General features: G+C 29.3%; 1 protein-coding gene across 1 annotated transcript; it reads right to left on the minus strand.

Moving 5' to 3' along the window:
- Positions 1-3,378: 3,378 nt before the first annotated feature.
- Positions 3,379-4,773, minus strand: LOC129869927 (uncharacterized). Its single transcript, XM_055944493.1, has 2 exons — positions 4,506-4,773; positions 3,379-3,576 (listed from the first exon to the last, which is right to left on the minus strand). Exons 1-2 carry the CDS (start codon positions 4,737-4,739, stop codon positions 3,379-3,381), a joined length of 432 nt encoding a protein of 143 aa, XP_055800468.1. The 5' UTR covers positions 4,740-4,773.
- Positions 4,774-18,374: the final 13,601 nt, after the last annotated feature.

Consider the following 18,374-nt stretch of genomic DNA (forward strand, 5'->3'; position numbering starts at 1 on the left):
CTCCGCTGGGCTGAAACAGCCGGTGGCCACATTCTTATACCAAAAGAGGCTTTCTTTGAGAGGCTATTTTGATAAATAGCCACTTCTTGTATAACTAGTAATGTGATAATACAAGTTATAGCCATCTTCATTTTTTTAAAAAAAATTGGGACTTGTTTTTTTATTGCCGTAGGTGTAGGGTACGTAGTTAGCCCTAGCCAATTAGGTTAGGATAGCATTTGCTATAAAGAAGCTAGCCAAAAAATCAGAGCTAATATATTTACCAATAATATAAAAATATGTAAAAGTAGGTGAAATGCAAAGAAAAGTTATTCTACAAAAAGAAAACCTTTTTACAGATCTCATGTGTTGTATTTTACCGATATTCTACAAAAAAAAGATATATAATATTTTTTTAAAATAAAACATTTATAATGTACCATAAAATTAATTTAATATCTCTTCTGAAAAAGATAATGAGAAGTCGTTTCAGATTTAGAGGGATTAGGATTAGTTCATGGCCAAGTTGCATTTTTTATAAACTGCAATGCAAAATAATTACTCCTTCCTTTCATTTCCCAAACTAATTGAAATATTATTAGTTAAATTTAGATTTTTAAAATATCATTCATAAGGATAATTTAATAAAATGAACGCGTAATTATTATTTCCTTAAGAGTAGTGCAAAATACAAAGTGGATACAAGAAAACTTTTATTCATTCTATGTATACTAACTAACAACAATAATCTTTATTTTTTAGTACATACGGTAACAAAACAAACTAAACAAAGATTTTAAAACAACTTAAGTCCGTTAGAAGAAGGACGAACAAACTTCATGTTCTTAAATGTATTACTCCAGAGTATCAAAGTTTCTTCGTTAAGGTCAATTATACCCTTGTAGGACTCATTCAATATGGAGGTGGGGTGGAAATAATCATGACCTAACTCGATGGCCAACTATTGGCCCGCCCTTTGGTGGTGGTGGAGGAGGTGGCATAGGTCTCCGCCTGGCAGAAACAGCCAACAGTGGCCACATTCCTATACCTACGATTAAGAAATGTCATTTTTTTCTACATTAAGAAATTTTGATTTTCTTAATACGTACGATTTGCAAGGCAATTTCTTATAGCAAGGAAATCTTGGAGTACAAGATATGGATCCAAATATGACTTTTAATTCTTTGACGTGGTAATACAATATATGGAAGAATGGACTATTATTCTTTTAGTCTGATGCTATGAATTTTATATATCGCAATATAGTTTTATTAATTGCATAATACATAAACATATTCTTTAACTTGACCTTAGGTAACATCTATGTCCTCTAACTTGTGCCTACTTATACACACCCGATCCAAAGTTGGCAGGCTTAAGTATTAGCGGAGGCCAAGTTAAAGAGGAAGTTTATGTATTATGCCTTTATTAATTTTCCAACATGGCATTAATGAAGTCTTTATATGAGTCCTTCAACAAGTAGGTCCTTTGGAGAAAAAAAAGATCATCTTATAACATATTCAAGGAAAATTATTCAAAACTAATAATGTGAATAAATGATCAATAAATTTAGGAATTACATGTGAATTGAAGACTTATCTTTCTCAAAACGTGGAGGTGAAGGGCAAAGAAAAGTTGTTACATGGGGTCCAAGAGAGAAGTAGGATGGTGATGGCGTTAATTGAAATTTCCGAGTAAAATATTAAGAAAATGACTTCCCTACATAAAATAATAACATTATAACATTTTTCGAGACTTTCTTTCAATATTTTTGACTTATCAAATGCATGCCTCCTACCAAGCCATAATACACACTATAAATTCTAACACATGTAAATAAATTATTACAACCAATCCTAGAATTTCCAACAATAATAATAAGCTTCTTAAGAATAAAAAGTGTAAGAAAAATGAGGATAATAGTAATTTATATCTTAGCATTACTTGTTCTACAAGAAGTGGTCATTTTCCAAAATAACCATATAGAAATGTGGCCACTGGCTGTTTCTGCCCTGAGACCTGCTCCGCCGCCTCCACCACCACCGCAGGCCGGGGATAAGTCAGGCCATAGAGTACCTCCTGTAACAACTGATCCTTTGCTAGTGTAAGTTTTATATATATTAGTTTGATCACTACTTTAATAACTAGCACTCTTTGTGACATGATAGTGTATTTGTTCAATTATTGAAGAAATAAAGACTCATATAGTCGATCGTTTGAGACTGTGGCGTATAGTTATTGTATTTAATTTGTTGCTCCAATTGAATGGTATATTATATTCATGTGTAATTCTTATTATTTATTTTTTTATTTCACACTTTATCTCCTTATTTTTTTTTTCTAGGTCTAGTAGCATCATATAAATTTCAATTAAGTTTTAAAGAGAGGTCGTACAAACGGTTATTTGTGCACTTATTACCCAAATAATTTAAGTAAACTTTACCTAAATCCCATAATGGAAAAGTCTAATTACTATACATCCCTCATTGTATCAAAATTACCCGATATCCCCTTTTTTCAACTTTTCTGATACATTAGTTTTGTATCTGATACATCAATTATCTAATGAGTAATTAATGAAGATCATCTATTTATGGATAATATCTTAATATAAGGGATGATTGGTTCTTTAAATCAATTACTAATCTAATTAATGGGATTAATTTGGTTAAAAAAATAACGGTTGTGAAGTTGAAGATTCAAGCCAAAAAAACAGAGCATAAATTCAAACCAACTTCGATTTCAATTTTTTTTTCAGTTTTGGTGATACATAAGTTATGTATCTGATACATCAATTGTTAAAAAAATCAATTGTTATGTCCATGAAGATTCAAGCCAAAAAACAGAGCGTCGTCTCGAATGGAAAAAACAGAGCATCAATTCATACCGAATTTGATTTCAGTTATTTTTTCACTTTTGCTGATACATAAGTTATGTATCTGATACATAACTTTAGCTATAGAATAGTTAATGCACATCAGCTATTTTTGGATAAAAGATTGACTCTTTATATCAATTACTGATCTATTAAAGAAGGCAACAGTTATGTACGTGAATTTTAAAAATTAATGTATCGGAATCATTAAATATTGAGAAATGAGAATCTGATACATGTGCATGATGTATCATAATAAATAAAACTTGATTCATGTATCAGAATTCACAAAATGTGACACTTATGAATATTATACTCGATACAAGTTTGATAAAGTAGAAATATAAAACATAAACTTTGATTTTATATTCGATTTTGACACCAGAGAAAAACATAGTAAATCTGATGTATGGAAATATTAAAACATATTATATCTGATACATTACAGTTTATGTATCAGATACGTTAAAAGAATCAGAATCACCTAAAATGTTTACTATAAAAAAAAAACTATTGGACATCAATCAGTTCTCCTTGGTTTGGAGAGATGTCTCTCCTATTTTTTTTTGGATCGTCGTTATCGCTAACATAACCATCCATGGCCTTCTGACAACAATATCTCCACCTATTGATGATTCAAAATCATCAAGAAAATTAGCCCTATATGCCGTTCCGAATCTCAATGGGTGGGACGGGATCTTCTTGATGACGTATTTCATTCCCTGCATTGACATGAAAATAGTTAAATACAACTTGAACTTTATACATAAATACGATGTATCATATGCATTAAAATATCTGATGCATGAGATGAGAATCTGATACATACAGAAGATGTATCAAAAACAATTATATATTATATTCTGATACATAAATGTAGAAGTATCAGAATCATTAAAACTTGAAACATCAAAAAATTGCATTTGAAAAAAACATTATGTATCTGATACATAAATGTATATGTATCAGAATCATTAAAACTTGAAAATAACAAATACTGAGACTTAAAGATGATGTATCAGAAATAATAATTCTCAAAAAATTGCATATGAAACAGACATTATGTATCTGATACATAAATGTAGATGTATCAGAATTATTAAACTTGAAATAACAGAAACTGGGACTTAAACATAATGTATCAGAAATAGTAAATCTCAAATAATTGCATTTGAAAAAGACATTATATATCTGATACATAAATGATATGTATCAGCTTCGTTAAAACTTGAAACAACATAAAATGACACTTAAACATGATGTATCAGAAATAGAAAATCTCCAAAAAAATACATTTGAAAAAGACATTATGTATCTGATACATAAATGTATATGTATCAGAATCATTAAAAATTAAAACAACAGAAACTGACACTTAAACATGATGAATCAGAAGTAGAAAATCTCCAGAAAAATACATTTGAAAAAGATATTATGTATCTGATACATAAATGTATATGTATCAGAATCATTAAAAATTAAAACAACAGAAACTGACACTTAAACATGATGTATCAGAAATATAAAATCTCCAAAAAAAATTCCTTTTAAAAATACATTATGAATCTGATACATAAATGATATGTATCAGAATCATTAAAACCTTCACAAAATTTTCATTCTAAAACAAAAAACTTAATTGAACACATACCTTTGGGAGATTAGGGCGTGTTGTAACCCCTTCAATCTTGTTGTCTATTTCTTTGGGTGCATGTTTAACTGTAGCTTTCGACTTCAATTTCTCACGTAGCTTATTCATCACTGTTGGATCGTTACGATGTTTGGATCTAACTTCGTCGTAACCTTCCCAAGACGAATCAGAACCAGGAGAAACAAGAATTCGTTGATTTTTAGTGGACTGTTTGAGACCATGAACGGATTCCATTGAAGGTATGAGAAACAAAAACAGAAAGATTTACAGAAGAAAACAAATGATAAAAATTTAGAAGTTTTTTCAAAGATTTTCAGAAGAAATCAAAATATACAAATTTTAGGAGAAATCAGATTGAATGAGGATGAAGTAAAATTCCATATAAAGAAAGATTGAAATATACCTTATTTGAACCTTGAAATTGATTAACAGTTGAAGAGTAACAAATTAACTAGAGCAAATTAGGGCAAGAATAAAGGAATAGGCGGATGTATCAGAGAGGTATAGAGAGAGAAAGGAAAAAGAGGGAATTTGGAATTTTTTTGGTGTATATGGGAATAAAAGTAAATATATTAGGGCAATATGTGTAAAAGGGTAATTTTACCATAATTTAATATCATTCTTTAATTTCATCCACTAATACTTGATGTAAATGGTGAAACATGTAATTTAATTTGATGCAAAGCGAAGAATCTTACGTAGCTCTCTATTTTCTCACTTTTCCTCCTCGCCCTTTAACTAATGATGAGTAACTTTGAATGTCAATTACTATAAGTTGACCCAACTCAATATATGATCAACATGAGTGACTTTAAAGGTCAGTTACTATAAGTTGAGCGACCATTTAGACAATCAACTCGAACCAAAAGCTACGAAGTGTGAATCTTTTGTCGAAGTGAAATGGCTTTTCTTACCCAATTGGATGGACGATTTTTTAGATTAATCTTTCTTTGAACACAACATTTTGTTCTCCATATTGCCAATTGCAATTAATCCATGTTTCCTAAGATGAGAGTCTTAAGATTGGGCCAATTACTAAATCAGACCAATGATGAGATATTGGGCTGGGCCATTATATCTGAGCCCAGTCCCAAGTAGGACCAGTAAACATTATGGGGAGATTTACATAAATATAATCTTACTGGATATGAAATTCTTTTGAATAGGGCATAGCTTTACCCTTCTCATAGTTATTGTCTTTCTTTTGAATTTATTTTCATTTGGCTCGGGGTATCAGGAACCCTTCAAGAAAAATCTAGCTTTTTCATTTCACTGACCATTAAGCGACACCCTTAATTCATTTTTTGATTCTTCACGTGTCTCATGATTTTGTTACCACTATAGCTACTGTGTTGATAGTCTAAAGGGAAAATTACGCGATATGGCAAGCCTTACTATTATATTACACATTTAGGGTATAGTTTAATAATAATTACGGCTCGCAACAAACATAGCTATCTATTTAAGCGATATGAAAAATTTCGCTTGCCAGATATACAAATATATATGTATATCAGTTATCATTATACAATTTTTCTGACAAATATACATATACAATTCGAGAGATATACATATACAATTCGCCTCTCGCTCGCCTCTCTTCTTTCTCTATCGATCTCGATCTCCTCTCTCCTCCTCTTTCTCAATCTCCCTTGCCAGATATAAAAATAAATATGTATACCAGTTACATATATATAATTTTTTGTCAAAATGTACATATACAATTCAACAGATATACATATACAATTCGCCTCTCTCCTCCCTCTCTCGATCTCGTTCACCTCTCTCCTCCTCTCTCTCAATCTCGCTTACCATATATACAAATACATATGTATACCAGTGTTTGTATATTTTGGTATACAAATAATTCGTGGGTATAACGTTTGTATAATTCGCTACAGCTTTTGTATAATTCACTACAATATTTGTATAATGGCAAATTTTATGTTTGTCATTATAAGTAATTATGAAAACTATACCAATATAAAGTAATTATGCTTAAAAGGTTTGTCATATATGAAAATTCTCCTAGTCTAGAAGTTTGTGTTATGAATCAGCCCAGCCCACTATAGAAATATTGGGCCTAGAATATTTAATGGAAAACTTACATAAATATACAATATTAAGAAAATATTTACCATTTATAGCAATAAGAAAATAATTTCACTAAACACTTATAATACATTTATAATACAGTTTTAATACATATTGCAGAGAACTATTTATAAAACATATATAATACAAGTTTTATAGATGGATAATACATTTATCACATATTTTAATAGACTTATAATACATTATGTTAGTTTCTCACTACACAAACATAATATATATTTTAAAACACTTATAATACATTTATATTGTATGCATAATTCACTTTTAATACAAGTGTAGATTTATCATAATATTGCTATAAATAGTAATAAATAAAAAATATCGCTAAAATCAGTAATTAATTTTTAAAAAGCACTCAATCAAGTAATTTTTTCATATTTAATAGGGTCAGGCCTCCACAAAGGTTAATCTGGGATTAATTCTTTCTTTTTCAACTTCTCATTTGATATCCAGTACTCGTAATGAGGCCAAGGACGTTGTAGTTATGTGGGAGCAAGGGAGTTATACGAACTCCCTTCGGTGAAAAATTACATTGTATAATCAAAGTTATATATATACGTAGTAGATGTTGTTTGGCTTATTCGTGTGTTTACTTCTTCATATTTTGAATTATGCCTAATGATGAATCTTGTGTATAGTTGTTCATATTCTGATCTCACTTAGTAAAAATTCTGATAAAGCTCGAACCCGAACCTCTAATAAAATTCTGATAAAGCTCGAACCCGAACCTCTAATAAAATTCTGATAAAACTTGAACCCGAACCTCTAATTAAGAATAAAGAAATCATATCAATCCCACCATAATCCTAATTTGTATCTGGGATCAGTTATGAAGTGAGATGAAATTGTAGAACATGAGCAAGTCAAGTGCCTAACACCTTTCAAAGAAGTTTAATTTCTACCTATAATTAGTATGGAGGATATGGTATATGCTCTGCACATCATTAATTACATATTTATTTATTTTTTTTATTCGATATTCGCATTGAAGTCTGATTAAATTTGAATTGGGGATGAAAAATTTCACATTGGAAAGTAAAACGATCTCTAATAAAGATGACTTTGTATCTAAGGGGATTCAAACCCGAAAAACCTCTTATTAAAAAAAAAATATTACTTACCGCTCTACAACGACTATTGTTTGATCATTCATTACCTATTAAATTATTAAAGTGAAAGAACAAAGCACATGAAATGCTACCACATGCAAACCACTACTTAATAAGCACTCTTACCTCTCCTTTTTTTTAATAATCCCACTTGCTTATCCTTTTAGTCAAACGAATACCTTCTGGAAGACCTCAAAAGGTTTATATATATATATATATATCACCGTTCACTTTTACTTGTCATATTTTGTTTTTTGAAAGTCAAGAGGCATGAACTTTGATCAATATTTAAGATGTATTTTTCATCATATAAATATGAGAAATGACAATAATTGCAACTCATAGTATTTTTCAGATAATTCTCAAGCATCTAAATTTAAATTAAATTAATTCAATTTAATTAACTTCAAAAATTAGCTAAATTAACTCTAAAAAAAGAAACATGACAAATATAAACTAGGCATGTAAACCAAATTCAGAGACAAATATAAAATTGGTTCTTGGAACTACTAATGCCATCAATGACTAAACCCAAATATTATGACCAAATATTTAGAAGACAAGAAATTAAGGTTTCATAGACTATATGAAGCAAAGAGAGATTCAAAGAACTAATCACATGCCCACATGGGCTACACATAAAAGTCAATTTACACAACTTCCACATAATATGTCCAAAGTCATTATCGGATAATTGCTAATTTTCGATGAATTTTAGTTCGTTAGTAACATTTTTTTATAAATTTATATCTTAAAATCATTTGTTAACGTGCTAAATTCTGTCAAGATATTCATAAAAAAATTAATAATTTTTTAATAGTGAATCCCAACTTATTAAAAATACTATACCTTATTATCTTTTCTTAATTAAAAACTTTAATAATTAGATAAATACTATTATATATTTGAAACTTTGTCCTAACTCCTAAGTCAAATTATGACAAATAAGATGATATTAAACATTTTTTAAAAATTAGTAAGTTGATCAACATGAGAATGAAAGATAAAATACTTTATCCACACTTATGATACCCACTACCTCATCTCTAATATACTTATTACTTATCATATATTATAAAATATTTTATATTATTGACAAGACCATACTCTTAGGTCGTGTGTTCACGTGTTAGTTTGGCTATGATGCACGTATAATAAAACAAACACTAATTATTTAATTGTAGCTTACGTAAAATATACAACAACATAATTAATTTATTAATTTGCTTTATCTAATTAGTGGGTTACACATATTATAAGTTTTAGTGACGGAATCAAAATTTTTAATAAGGAAATTCAAAATTTATAAAGTAGATTGATAAATTAGCTGAGTTCGACATATATTATATATATATAAAAATTATTTTAACTATATATATAATATATTTTTTTATCGAATCTTTGACTATAAGGTGACTCTGTCCAGTAAATGTTATTAGCTTATACTAATATAATAAACTATCTTCAACAAACCTAATTAGCGTAAATTGTGCAACCTAACTTTTTTGGACTGTTCTGGAGACTCTTTATCATTAATAACTCTTTTAATTTAATGTTTGGTCTTCTTACGTAGCTTTGCTTGCTTATCATTTTAGTCAAATAGCATAAGTTATAAATCATTTGGATGGAGGATAGTTTAAAATTTGAAATTTATGAATTTTTTTGATCGTTTCAAATTAATATTTTTTCTCTGTTATTTTTTAGTTGTCATAATTTTTTTTAATGTCAAACAATATAATTTTTGACTAATTAACATTTTAAGATGTATTTTTTATCATAGTATTAATATGGAAGAAATTGAATATCTAAATTTTTATTTTTAAATATCAATTTAATGTAATCTAATTTAACTTTGAAAGTTAGTCAATTGATTCTCAGAAAATTGCAACATGACAACTAAAAAGGAATGGAAGGAGTATATGATACTCTTTTGTTTTAATTTATGTGGTATTTTTTGGAATCCTAGATTTAAATAAGTTTATTTCTGATCGTAACTTTTTCATATGTCTTTTTAATATTTTAAATTTTCTAATCACTGTGATTTATAATACTTTACGTAATTTTCAAATATATAAATTTTGTTTCAAAATATTTGAAGATTTTATATATGCCCAAATTTAAAATTAAAATTATTTATTTTATCTCAAAATTTAAATTATATCATATAAATTGAAATGAAGAGAATAACTATATATATTAAAAAAATAAAAATTACTGAATTTTCATGAATCGATGGATCCACTCTTGCATACTGTTGTATTTGTTTGAATAATGAAGAAAAATGTCAAAATTGTGGGCATTTAGTTGGTGGAAGTCAAGAAACAATGCTAATTATTTTCACATATTTTGTCAAATATGGTGGCATAAATGTGATCATAAGTATCAACCATGCTTGTAAATTGCCTATAAGTAGGCATCTCCACCATGAACACAATATCATCAAAAATTCAATTCTTTGTATACTAGAGGAGAGGTTTAGACATAATTCTCTTGAGGATCTCCTTGAGAATAGTATTTTAGAAATTGGGTGTGAGAGAGAAATATTGTGTATTATATGGTTCTAACAATTTTCTATATAATAAATATTTTTTTGGGTGGTCTGTAATTTTTTCCGCATTAGGTTTCCACGTTAAATTGTGTGTTTTTTTAATTTTCTTTAATTTATCTGTTATTATTTTCTGCTTGAAGGCAGTCCGAAAAGGACGAAAATTAATCGGTGCTTTTTCCTAACAAGTGGCATCAGAGCCTTGGGTGTGGAATAATTCTTTTAAAATTTTAGTATGCTCTGTGGTTGCAGCTTTGTATGATCTTCCACATCAGAAAAAAAAAATTGAATGAGAATTATTGTTTTCAAGCAGAAGTTTCGTCCTGGTGGAATAGCAAGTGGAGTCTGATTCCGATGGAGTTTCCTATTCTGGTGGAATTGCTTTGGGGTACTTGTATATTTAGTAATAGTGGAAATGTGTAGAATTTAAAGAGATTCTGGCTAAGAAAAAACTTGATACTTAAGTGTATCCGTTGTGATTCACCTGTCTTTCCTAGAAACTAATTTAGTGGGTACTTTTCATTGTTATTGTCTATTTATTAGTACTAATAAGCAAGATGGGAACAAAATTTGAGATTGAGAAATTTGATGGGAGAATTAATTTTGGCTTGTGGCAAGTGTAAGTCAAGGATGTGTTAATTCAATTTGAATTATACAAGGCGTTGAAAGGGAGACCAACTAGCGGAAAAGATGACAAGGGTTCAGAAAAATTTGAAAGCAGTGGAGACTCGAAAAAATTCAAAATTAGTGATGAAGAATGGGAAGAGTTAGACATGAAAGCGGCAAGTCAAATTCGCTTGTGTTTAGCTAAAACTGTTCTTGCTAATGTGATAGAATTGTCTACAACAAAAGAGTTGTGGGAGAAACTAGAAGAATTGTACCAAATCAAAAGTTTTTCAAATAGGCTATATTTAAAGGAGTAATTTCATAAATTGCAAATGGATGAAGGTACAACTATTTCTGATCATTTGAGTGTCTTGAATGAGATTGTTTCTGAATTGGAATCTATTGGAGTGAAAATTGATGATGAAGACAAGGCACTTCAACTCATTTGGTCTCTTTCATCTTCCTATAAGCACATGCAACCCATTTTAATGTATGGGAAGGAAATTGTGATTTTCTCGAAAGTGATGAGCAAATTGAATTCTGAGGAAAAAAGATTGAAGAATGGAGATGAAAATTTTCAATAAAATTCAGCTCTTTTTGTTAAAGGAAAATGGAAGCAAAATAAAAGCTCCAAGAGAATGTCGTTTGCTGCTTGGATTGTGGACAACAGGGACATATTAAGAGTAAATGTCCAAATAATCGGGCTAGTTCGTCTGGAAGCTCCAAAGAAAATGCTATCAATATTGTTTTCCTAGAAGAGGGAGGGTGATATACTTTTGTAAGAAAGATAAAAATTCTCATTGCATGATTGCTACCTTTAGAAATGTCATGGAAGAAGATGTTTAATTGGTAGCTGGTCCACAAGTTTGCACATGTGCATTGATTGATAGGTGATGCAAGGTGTGAGGTGGAAAGGATGTCGATGGCTAATGAACTCTCAAGAAATCAACGAGAGGGTTGCACCATAAGTTATTAGCAAGTTTTTCGACATGAGTGGAAATTGAAATTTTGACATTGTGAAGTGATTTCAAGTGAAAATTCTTGGATTGATTTTTCAATCTGAGTGGATGTACTCTTTATAGTGGGGTATGATAATTTTTGATATTAAACTTACGATTGTCGGTAGCAGATAATGTGAAGGTTGCAGCTGCGCATGGTTGACCGAGTTTATAATCAGGTGAAGAAATGATTATGGTATATGTAGCTGAACAACTGCAAAAGCCATCGAGTTATATTTTTCTTCTTTTTCAAAGGTGAAAATTTATTGTATTTGTTTGAATAAAGAAAAAAAATATCAAAATTGTGAGCATTTGATCGATAAAAATCAAAAAAAAAATGCTAATTATTTTCGCACATTTTGTCAAATATGATAGAAGTCAAAATTAATCGATACTTTATCCCGACACATAACCCCCAAACGTTTGAATGAAGCAAAGAGATTCCAAAAACTACTCACATGGGCAAATCACGACAACTTATAGAACTTCCAAATAAACTTCTTTCTTTAATATATTTCTAAAAAGAAGTAATTGCAGGAAGTACATTTGGCTAAGTATCCATAGTCCACGCGTAAAAGGTATCTCATGCACCAACGACCTTAACTTATTCCTATCAGATATTTATATTAATTTATGTAAATATACTATAATTAAGTATTTTAATTATAAAGGTGAGAATGTATCTTTATTAACTATCATATGTCATGTATTTATTAATTTAATATAAATATTTCATGCGATTAAATCTTTACGTTCAAGTAGTACAAGAAGACGGAGCTAAAGTAAACACCTTTAAAGTTATATGTGCACGGTACATTATATTATCTGAGACATCTTTAATTAAAGATGAAAGAATATTTACGAAATACAAACACTCATGGCGATGGCATTTGGACTTCTCATCTTATATTGAATTGTATTGTTTTTTTTACCATTTTTTCACAACCAAGAATGACATACTAAAATGTTAGAAAGTCGAATCTGCCTAAAGTATGGTTTTTGATATCTAATGTAAAAAGAAAATAAAAAATATAATCGTTAAAATCAAGATCTATAGCTTATCATAACTTGCCCCACTAATCTAGATTTCTTTTCTTGAATTAAAAATAATGATAGCGCCATTTGACTAACCACATGGGATGTCTAATATTGTTCTATTTAATTGTGTTGCTCGAATTTTTTAAAATTATTTATTTTTCAAAAATAATTCCACCTGGCGTTCCAAATTCGTTATCTTATGCTTTTTATTTGAATTTATTCTCTTATCTAATGTTGAAATTTTGCACACAAAGTAAATAAGAATTTTCTCATTTTCATGAAGATATATTATTTATTATACAAATAACTTTATTCTAAATACCAAACTTGAATGTCTGTTCGATGAAACATTGGGGCGTGGAATATATCATATGACAAAATATAACACTAGAAATATCTAAATCCCTTGGTTCTTGATGTAACAAATTAGGTCCACTTAGTGGAAAAATTGGGACCATAATACTATTTTTCCTCATGCTTTTGGTCCTTGCATTGTACCTCTCACTATACTATATAAAAATTGTGGTAGGTGATAAGTGGCTTAACCAAGTCTTAAAATAAGTATTGAATATTAAATAAGAAAAGGTAAATTTGGTTCTACAACCTTTTATATATTTATTTTTAGTTTTATGTCATTTTAATAAGAGATTTGAATAAAGTGCAATAGAATTTTTCTAAACTAATATTCGGTAAATTAATAAATTCATAAAGATAATATTTTTTTCGGTCCCGATTTAAGCTAGTGAAAAAAATTATCGATTTTGATAAGATAATATATTTTTAAAAGAAATCTCATATAAATTAATAATTCTTTGAAATTACTAAAATATCTAAGACAATTTAGTAAAATATGATTCTAGTGTTTTTTGTTAAAATTTAAATCTAGTTGAAGTTCATCTCTAACTTTTTTTATTGTATTCAAAATTCCGGTATTATCTTCTCGAACTGCACCAAAAAATTGTGAAGAGTTCCAACCACGATAAGTGTTTCTTTTTATGTAAGTGGTTTCAAAGGCATTGTACGTCTTCAATTTCACCATCAATATTGTTCTCTTCAATGGTATCCACAATTTCTTCTAAATTCTATAGAGCTCTGAAAATATATCAGTTTCACCGGGGTAATCTAACATGTTATTGACATCTATTTTATTGCGATAATCGAGATTATTAATCATGACTTCAAATACGTAAATTTCGTTTTCACAAGAGAATTCATTTAAATTCCTTGAGGCTTCATCTCCCGAATGATGTAATCCAAATTAACTTTTATATATTGAATCTCGAAAACACTCTTTAAATTAATAATATTAATTTATCAATTAAATAATATCTCCACAAAATAATGATATTTTTTAAATTCCGACAATATTGATTTTGAAAAAATTTACTGGATTTTTTCTATTTAAGTAAGTGATTATAAGAGATCATTTTCAGACGATTAAAAAACATAAGTTTAGTGTGTTTTTTGTGTCATTGTTTTGTCAATTTATTTAGGTCGGCAAGTGCTTAAAGTAGTACCGTACACTAATTTGTCAAGTTTCCACGTACGTTCATTAATTGTTGTTCAACATTTTTTAATTTTCTTACAAAATAAAATGTAATTAAAGAAATAAAAAGAACTTTTTTTTTGAAGGAAACCTAAATTCAAGATTTTGACCAACCCTAATATCTCCTAAAAGCCTTCTTGTGAAAATTAGGTCACTCTTTTTCAAACTATCAAATGAAAAATAGGGGTATGCATCGATCGATTCGATTTGATTTTATGTATTATCGATTTGGTTTATCGATTATTGATTTTCGATTTACGCTAAATCAATAACAAATCAATAAGATATTTTTTTTATTGATTTTCGATTTATCGATTTTTTGATCGTTAACGATTCGACTTTCGATTTAGCCAATAAGAAAATAGTCATAAAATATGACTTCTCACTTCTCTAACAATTTGCAGCGATGTAGGAAAACAAGCAAATCAACTGTAAATGCTTTGATATAGTGAAACAAGAAAGATAATGAGAAATTGCATCAATAAGAGCAGATATAGTGCGAAGGCTACATAAATTACCTATTACATTCAAAACATAATATGAAATTTTTGATATTAATCAAACTACAGATGTTTACAAACTTGCAAAAACTACAATTACAAACTAATCTTTAAGCTTTGAGAAAAGAGTAAAGACTAAAGTAGTATTGTAAAATGGGTAGACTGCATAGAGTAGTGACATAGACATATAATGTCTAGTTAGACTAATTATTAATATATAATATTTATGAAGGGTAAAATAGTAAATTATTACTGTCTTAATGGATTGACGGTTTAACCAATAACCCAATACTAAAAATAGAAATCAAATTATTAACTCGATACGTTTTTTTTATAAAATCATTAAAAAACCCTTAACCCAATAATCACTAGCAACAACCCAATAATATTTTTTCAATTTGATTTATTGGTTGATTCTATTTTTACACACCCCTAATAAAAAATTATCAATCAAATCCATTTTTAATTCGAAGTCTCGTGTTCAACCAAGCTCTAATTGAATGAACGAAATCCTGATCACAGGGAGGACTAGCTTCTCTTTATGGATTATACTATACACCCTGTTTATTTTTCTATAGTCAAATGAGAAGAAAATGCATTTCTGAGTGAATTCCAAGCAAGAGAAAGTCAGTTTGAACCAATAACAAAGAAATAGGAATATTTGACTAAAAATAGAATTTTTTTAGGAATAATTTAAGTTTCCTTTTTTTCTTGTATATATTAATTTTACTAAACAACATCATCAAGAGAATTATTTAAAATAAGTTGCTACCTAAAGAAAATAATAAAAAATATCTCTACTTTGTAAATATTTCTCACAATAATCATTTAACCACCTATGCTAGACATTAATTATGTCAATATTTTTGTGCTAAAAGTAAAGAAGAGCAACACACTTGTAATGACCTATCCCCTCGTTAGGAATAAGTCAATGGAAAAGAATTTTGGGCAAGAAAATACTTTGGATAGTAACTTTGGAAAAATTTAGCCTAGGTAAGAGTTGGACGAATTCAGAGTCACGTGAAGTCTAGGGTGATCTAGTGAATAGTGGGAGATCGAATCTCCGATTTATTTGGATAAGCTGATAATCAAGACAATACAGAGCATTTATGGCTTCACGAAATCGCATTCGAGAGAGTAAAACTCCCGAAATTGAATTTGGCGTGAAGGGTATAATTTAATATGTCTTTGGAAGAGGGTGTGTTATGAAATGAGGGTTTGGAGCTCAAACTACAAACTCACTGTTTTCGCATATCCCGCTAGAGTGGGATTTCTCCCGTCAGAGCGGAATGGGTCCCGTCAGAGCGGAACAGACGCGACTTAAGTTGAGAAAAACCCCAAAAACAGTTTCTAAGACTTCAAAAAGGCTACCTAAGACGATTTTCATCAATTTTCCACGGATTCTCACGCTTAAGGAAAGGATTTTACTCCCTAAATTCATCATTTGATTCCTAAAACTTAGAAACTATGATTGTAATCATTAGGAGGGGGGGTTATACTTAAAACTAATGGTGTAAAATAGCCCTAGGGTGGGGTTATGATCATGAGTTTGGCCTAGAATGTGAATTTTGCTATATTTCACGGTAGTTAGGCCATTATGTTGATCCTTTATGTGTATTTACTGTTTTCTAGACCAAGAAAGAGAGGAACGAACCCAAAAAGGATAAGCTCTTGCATTGTAAAGTTGTTGAAGCGTGAATTTGAGGTAGGTTATGGTCTTGTTTCCCGTATGTGTTTCATATATTTGTTAAATTGTTTTATAGTATACACATGTATGAATAGGGAGACATGTTAAATTATGTGTAAAATGATTACTTACTGGCCTGTTTTTGTGATGAACATGTTCTTAGTGATATAATGTTGTAAATATTGAATATATTGGTGATTGTGGTATGTTTGGATCGGGTGTCACATTCCGACACAAAGTTTATTCTTTGTAGGTCCTTTGCGAGGACCCTTATGTAAAGTTATAGCATGTTAAAGATATTGAGTTGTGATCTTGTTGAATATGGTTGAGCATGAGATTGATTGACTTATTCTATATGTATGTGCTTATTATGTTGAATTTACTTGTCTATGATTCGCTTATTGGCTAACTGCGTGATCCTACCAGTACACCATTATTTTTGTGTACTGATACTATACTTGCTTTGCCTTTTGTTGAGTACAGGGCATATTCAGCCGGCTGCGAAGAGACATCGCCTAGAAGAGTAGAAATCTTGTTCAATTCCAAGGGTGAGCTAGTCTCTCATGCTGTTGTAGGTTTTCTCCTTGTCTTAGTCCTTCGTTCGGAACTTAGATGTTCAGACAATTGTTTTAATATTATGACTTCTTCTTGGGAGTGTTCCCCCTTTTCTATACTGATATTTAGTTAGAGTTTTGGTACGAACGACTTTCAGTTCCTAGGATGTGTTTACTTTCGCATATTTTAGGTTGATAACTAGTTGTTTTCTGAGTTTATGAGAACTCAACATTTATTCTTGTTTTACACCTATTTTGCATCCTAAAATTTGAGATTTCTTTGCGATTAGTATTGTTGGGTTGTTTAGAATGGTTCTCCCACCGGTGAGTTAGTGTGGGTGTCAGTCACAATGGATCGGGATCGTGACAACACCTCTAATCAGAAGTTTTGGATTTGAATAATAGAAATAAATAAAAAGTCTGAGAACACGTGGTTTTCTCTTTATTAATTTTTTTACTGTCTAAATTTAAATTAGTCAAATTTTAAATTTGTTGATATCAACTATAGAGCCGAAAGAATATCCCACAAAACTAACCTATCATTACTTATGCACCATTGACTTGTATGAATGATATATACTGTATAAACGATTTGAATTCTCATATTCTTTTCTCTCTTATTAATATATACATATATATTATATATATATATAAAAAAAAACTTAATTGCTTATCATTTTAGTCAAATGAGTCTCTTCTAGTAAATTTAAACAAATATAAAAATGGGTCCTTTGAGTACTACTAATTAAGTTATGAACCATCTAGAAGACACGTAACGTGTGAGTGAAGCAAAAAGATTTTGATGTTGGTTTTCTATTATTTTATAATATAAAATACTAACTCTAAACTACGTTCATGGTTGAAGTCATAAACACAGAGTTTAAAAAGTAAATAATTTTTTTAAAAGAAAATATGATTTTAAATATGCTATAATATATTTTGTGTAATGTTTTAATAATTGAAACTTGATTTATAGCCACCGTACTAATTCTATGATCATATACTTGACATTTTTAAAATCATAAGATTCAAATAAATATTTTCGTAGATTATACATACGTTAAAATTTAAAAGTACAAGAATTCATGTTTTCTTTACTTCTTCTCAAATTTATGTTCAATGAAACTAATAACATGTTTAGCCGATCTTAAAAAAATTCTTATTTCTGAAA

The sequence above is a fragment of the Solanum dulcamara genome, chromosome 10, assembly GCF_947179165.1.
Source record: "Solanum dulcamara chromosome 10, daSolDulc1.2, whole genome shotgun sequence".
Lineage (NCBI taxonomy): Eukaryota > Viridiplantae > Streptophyta > Magnoliopsida > Solanales > Solanaceae > Solanum > Solanum dulcamara.

What these genes read in the sequence shown, in the direction of transcription:
- LOC129869927 (XM_055944493.1), bottom strand. Translation starts at nt 4,739, where the DNA reads ATGGAATCCGTTCATGGTCTCAAACAGTCCACTAAAAATCAACGAATT. An exon ending in CACGCCCTAATCTCCCAAAG is followed by an intron (nt 3,577 to 4,505) that starts GTATGTGTTCAA and finishes ATGTCAATGCAG; the next exon opens with GGAATGAAATACGTCATCAA.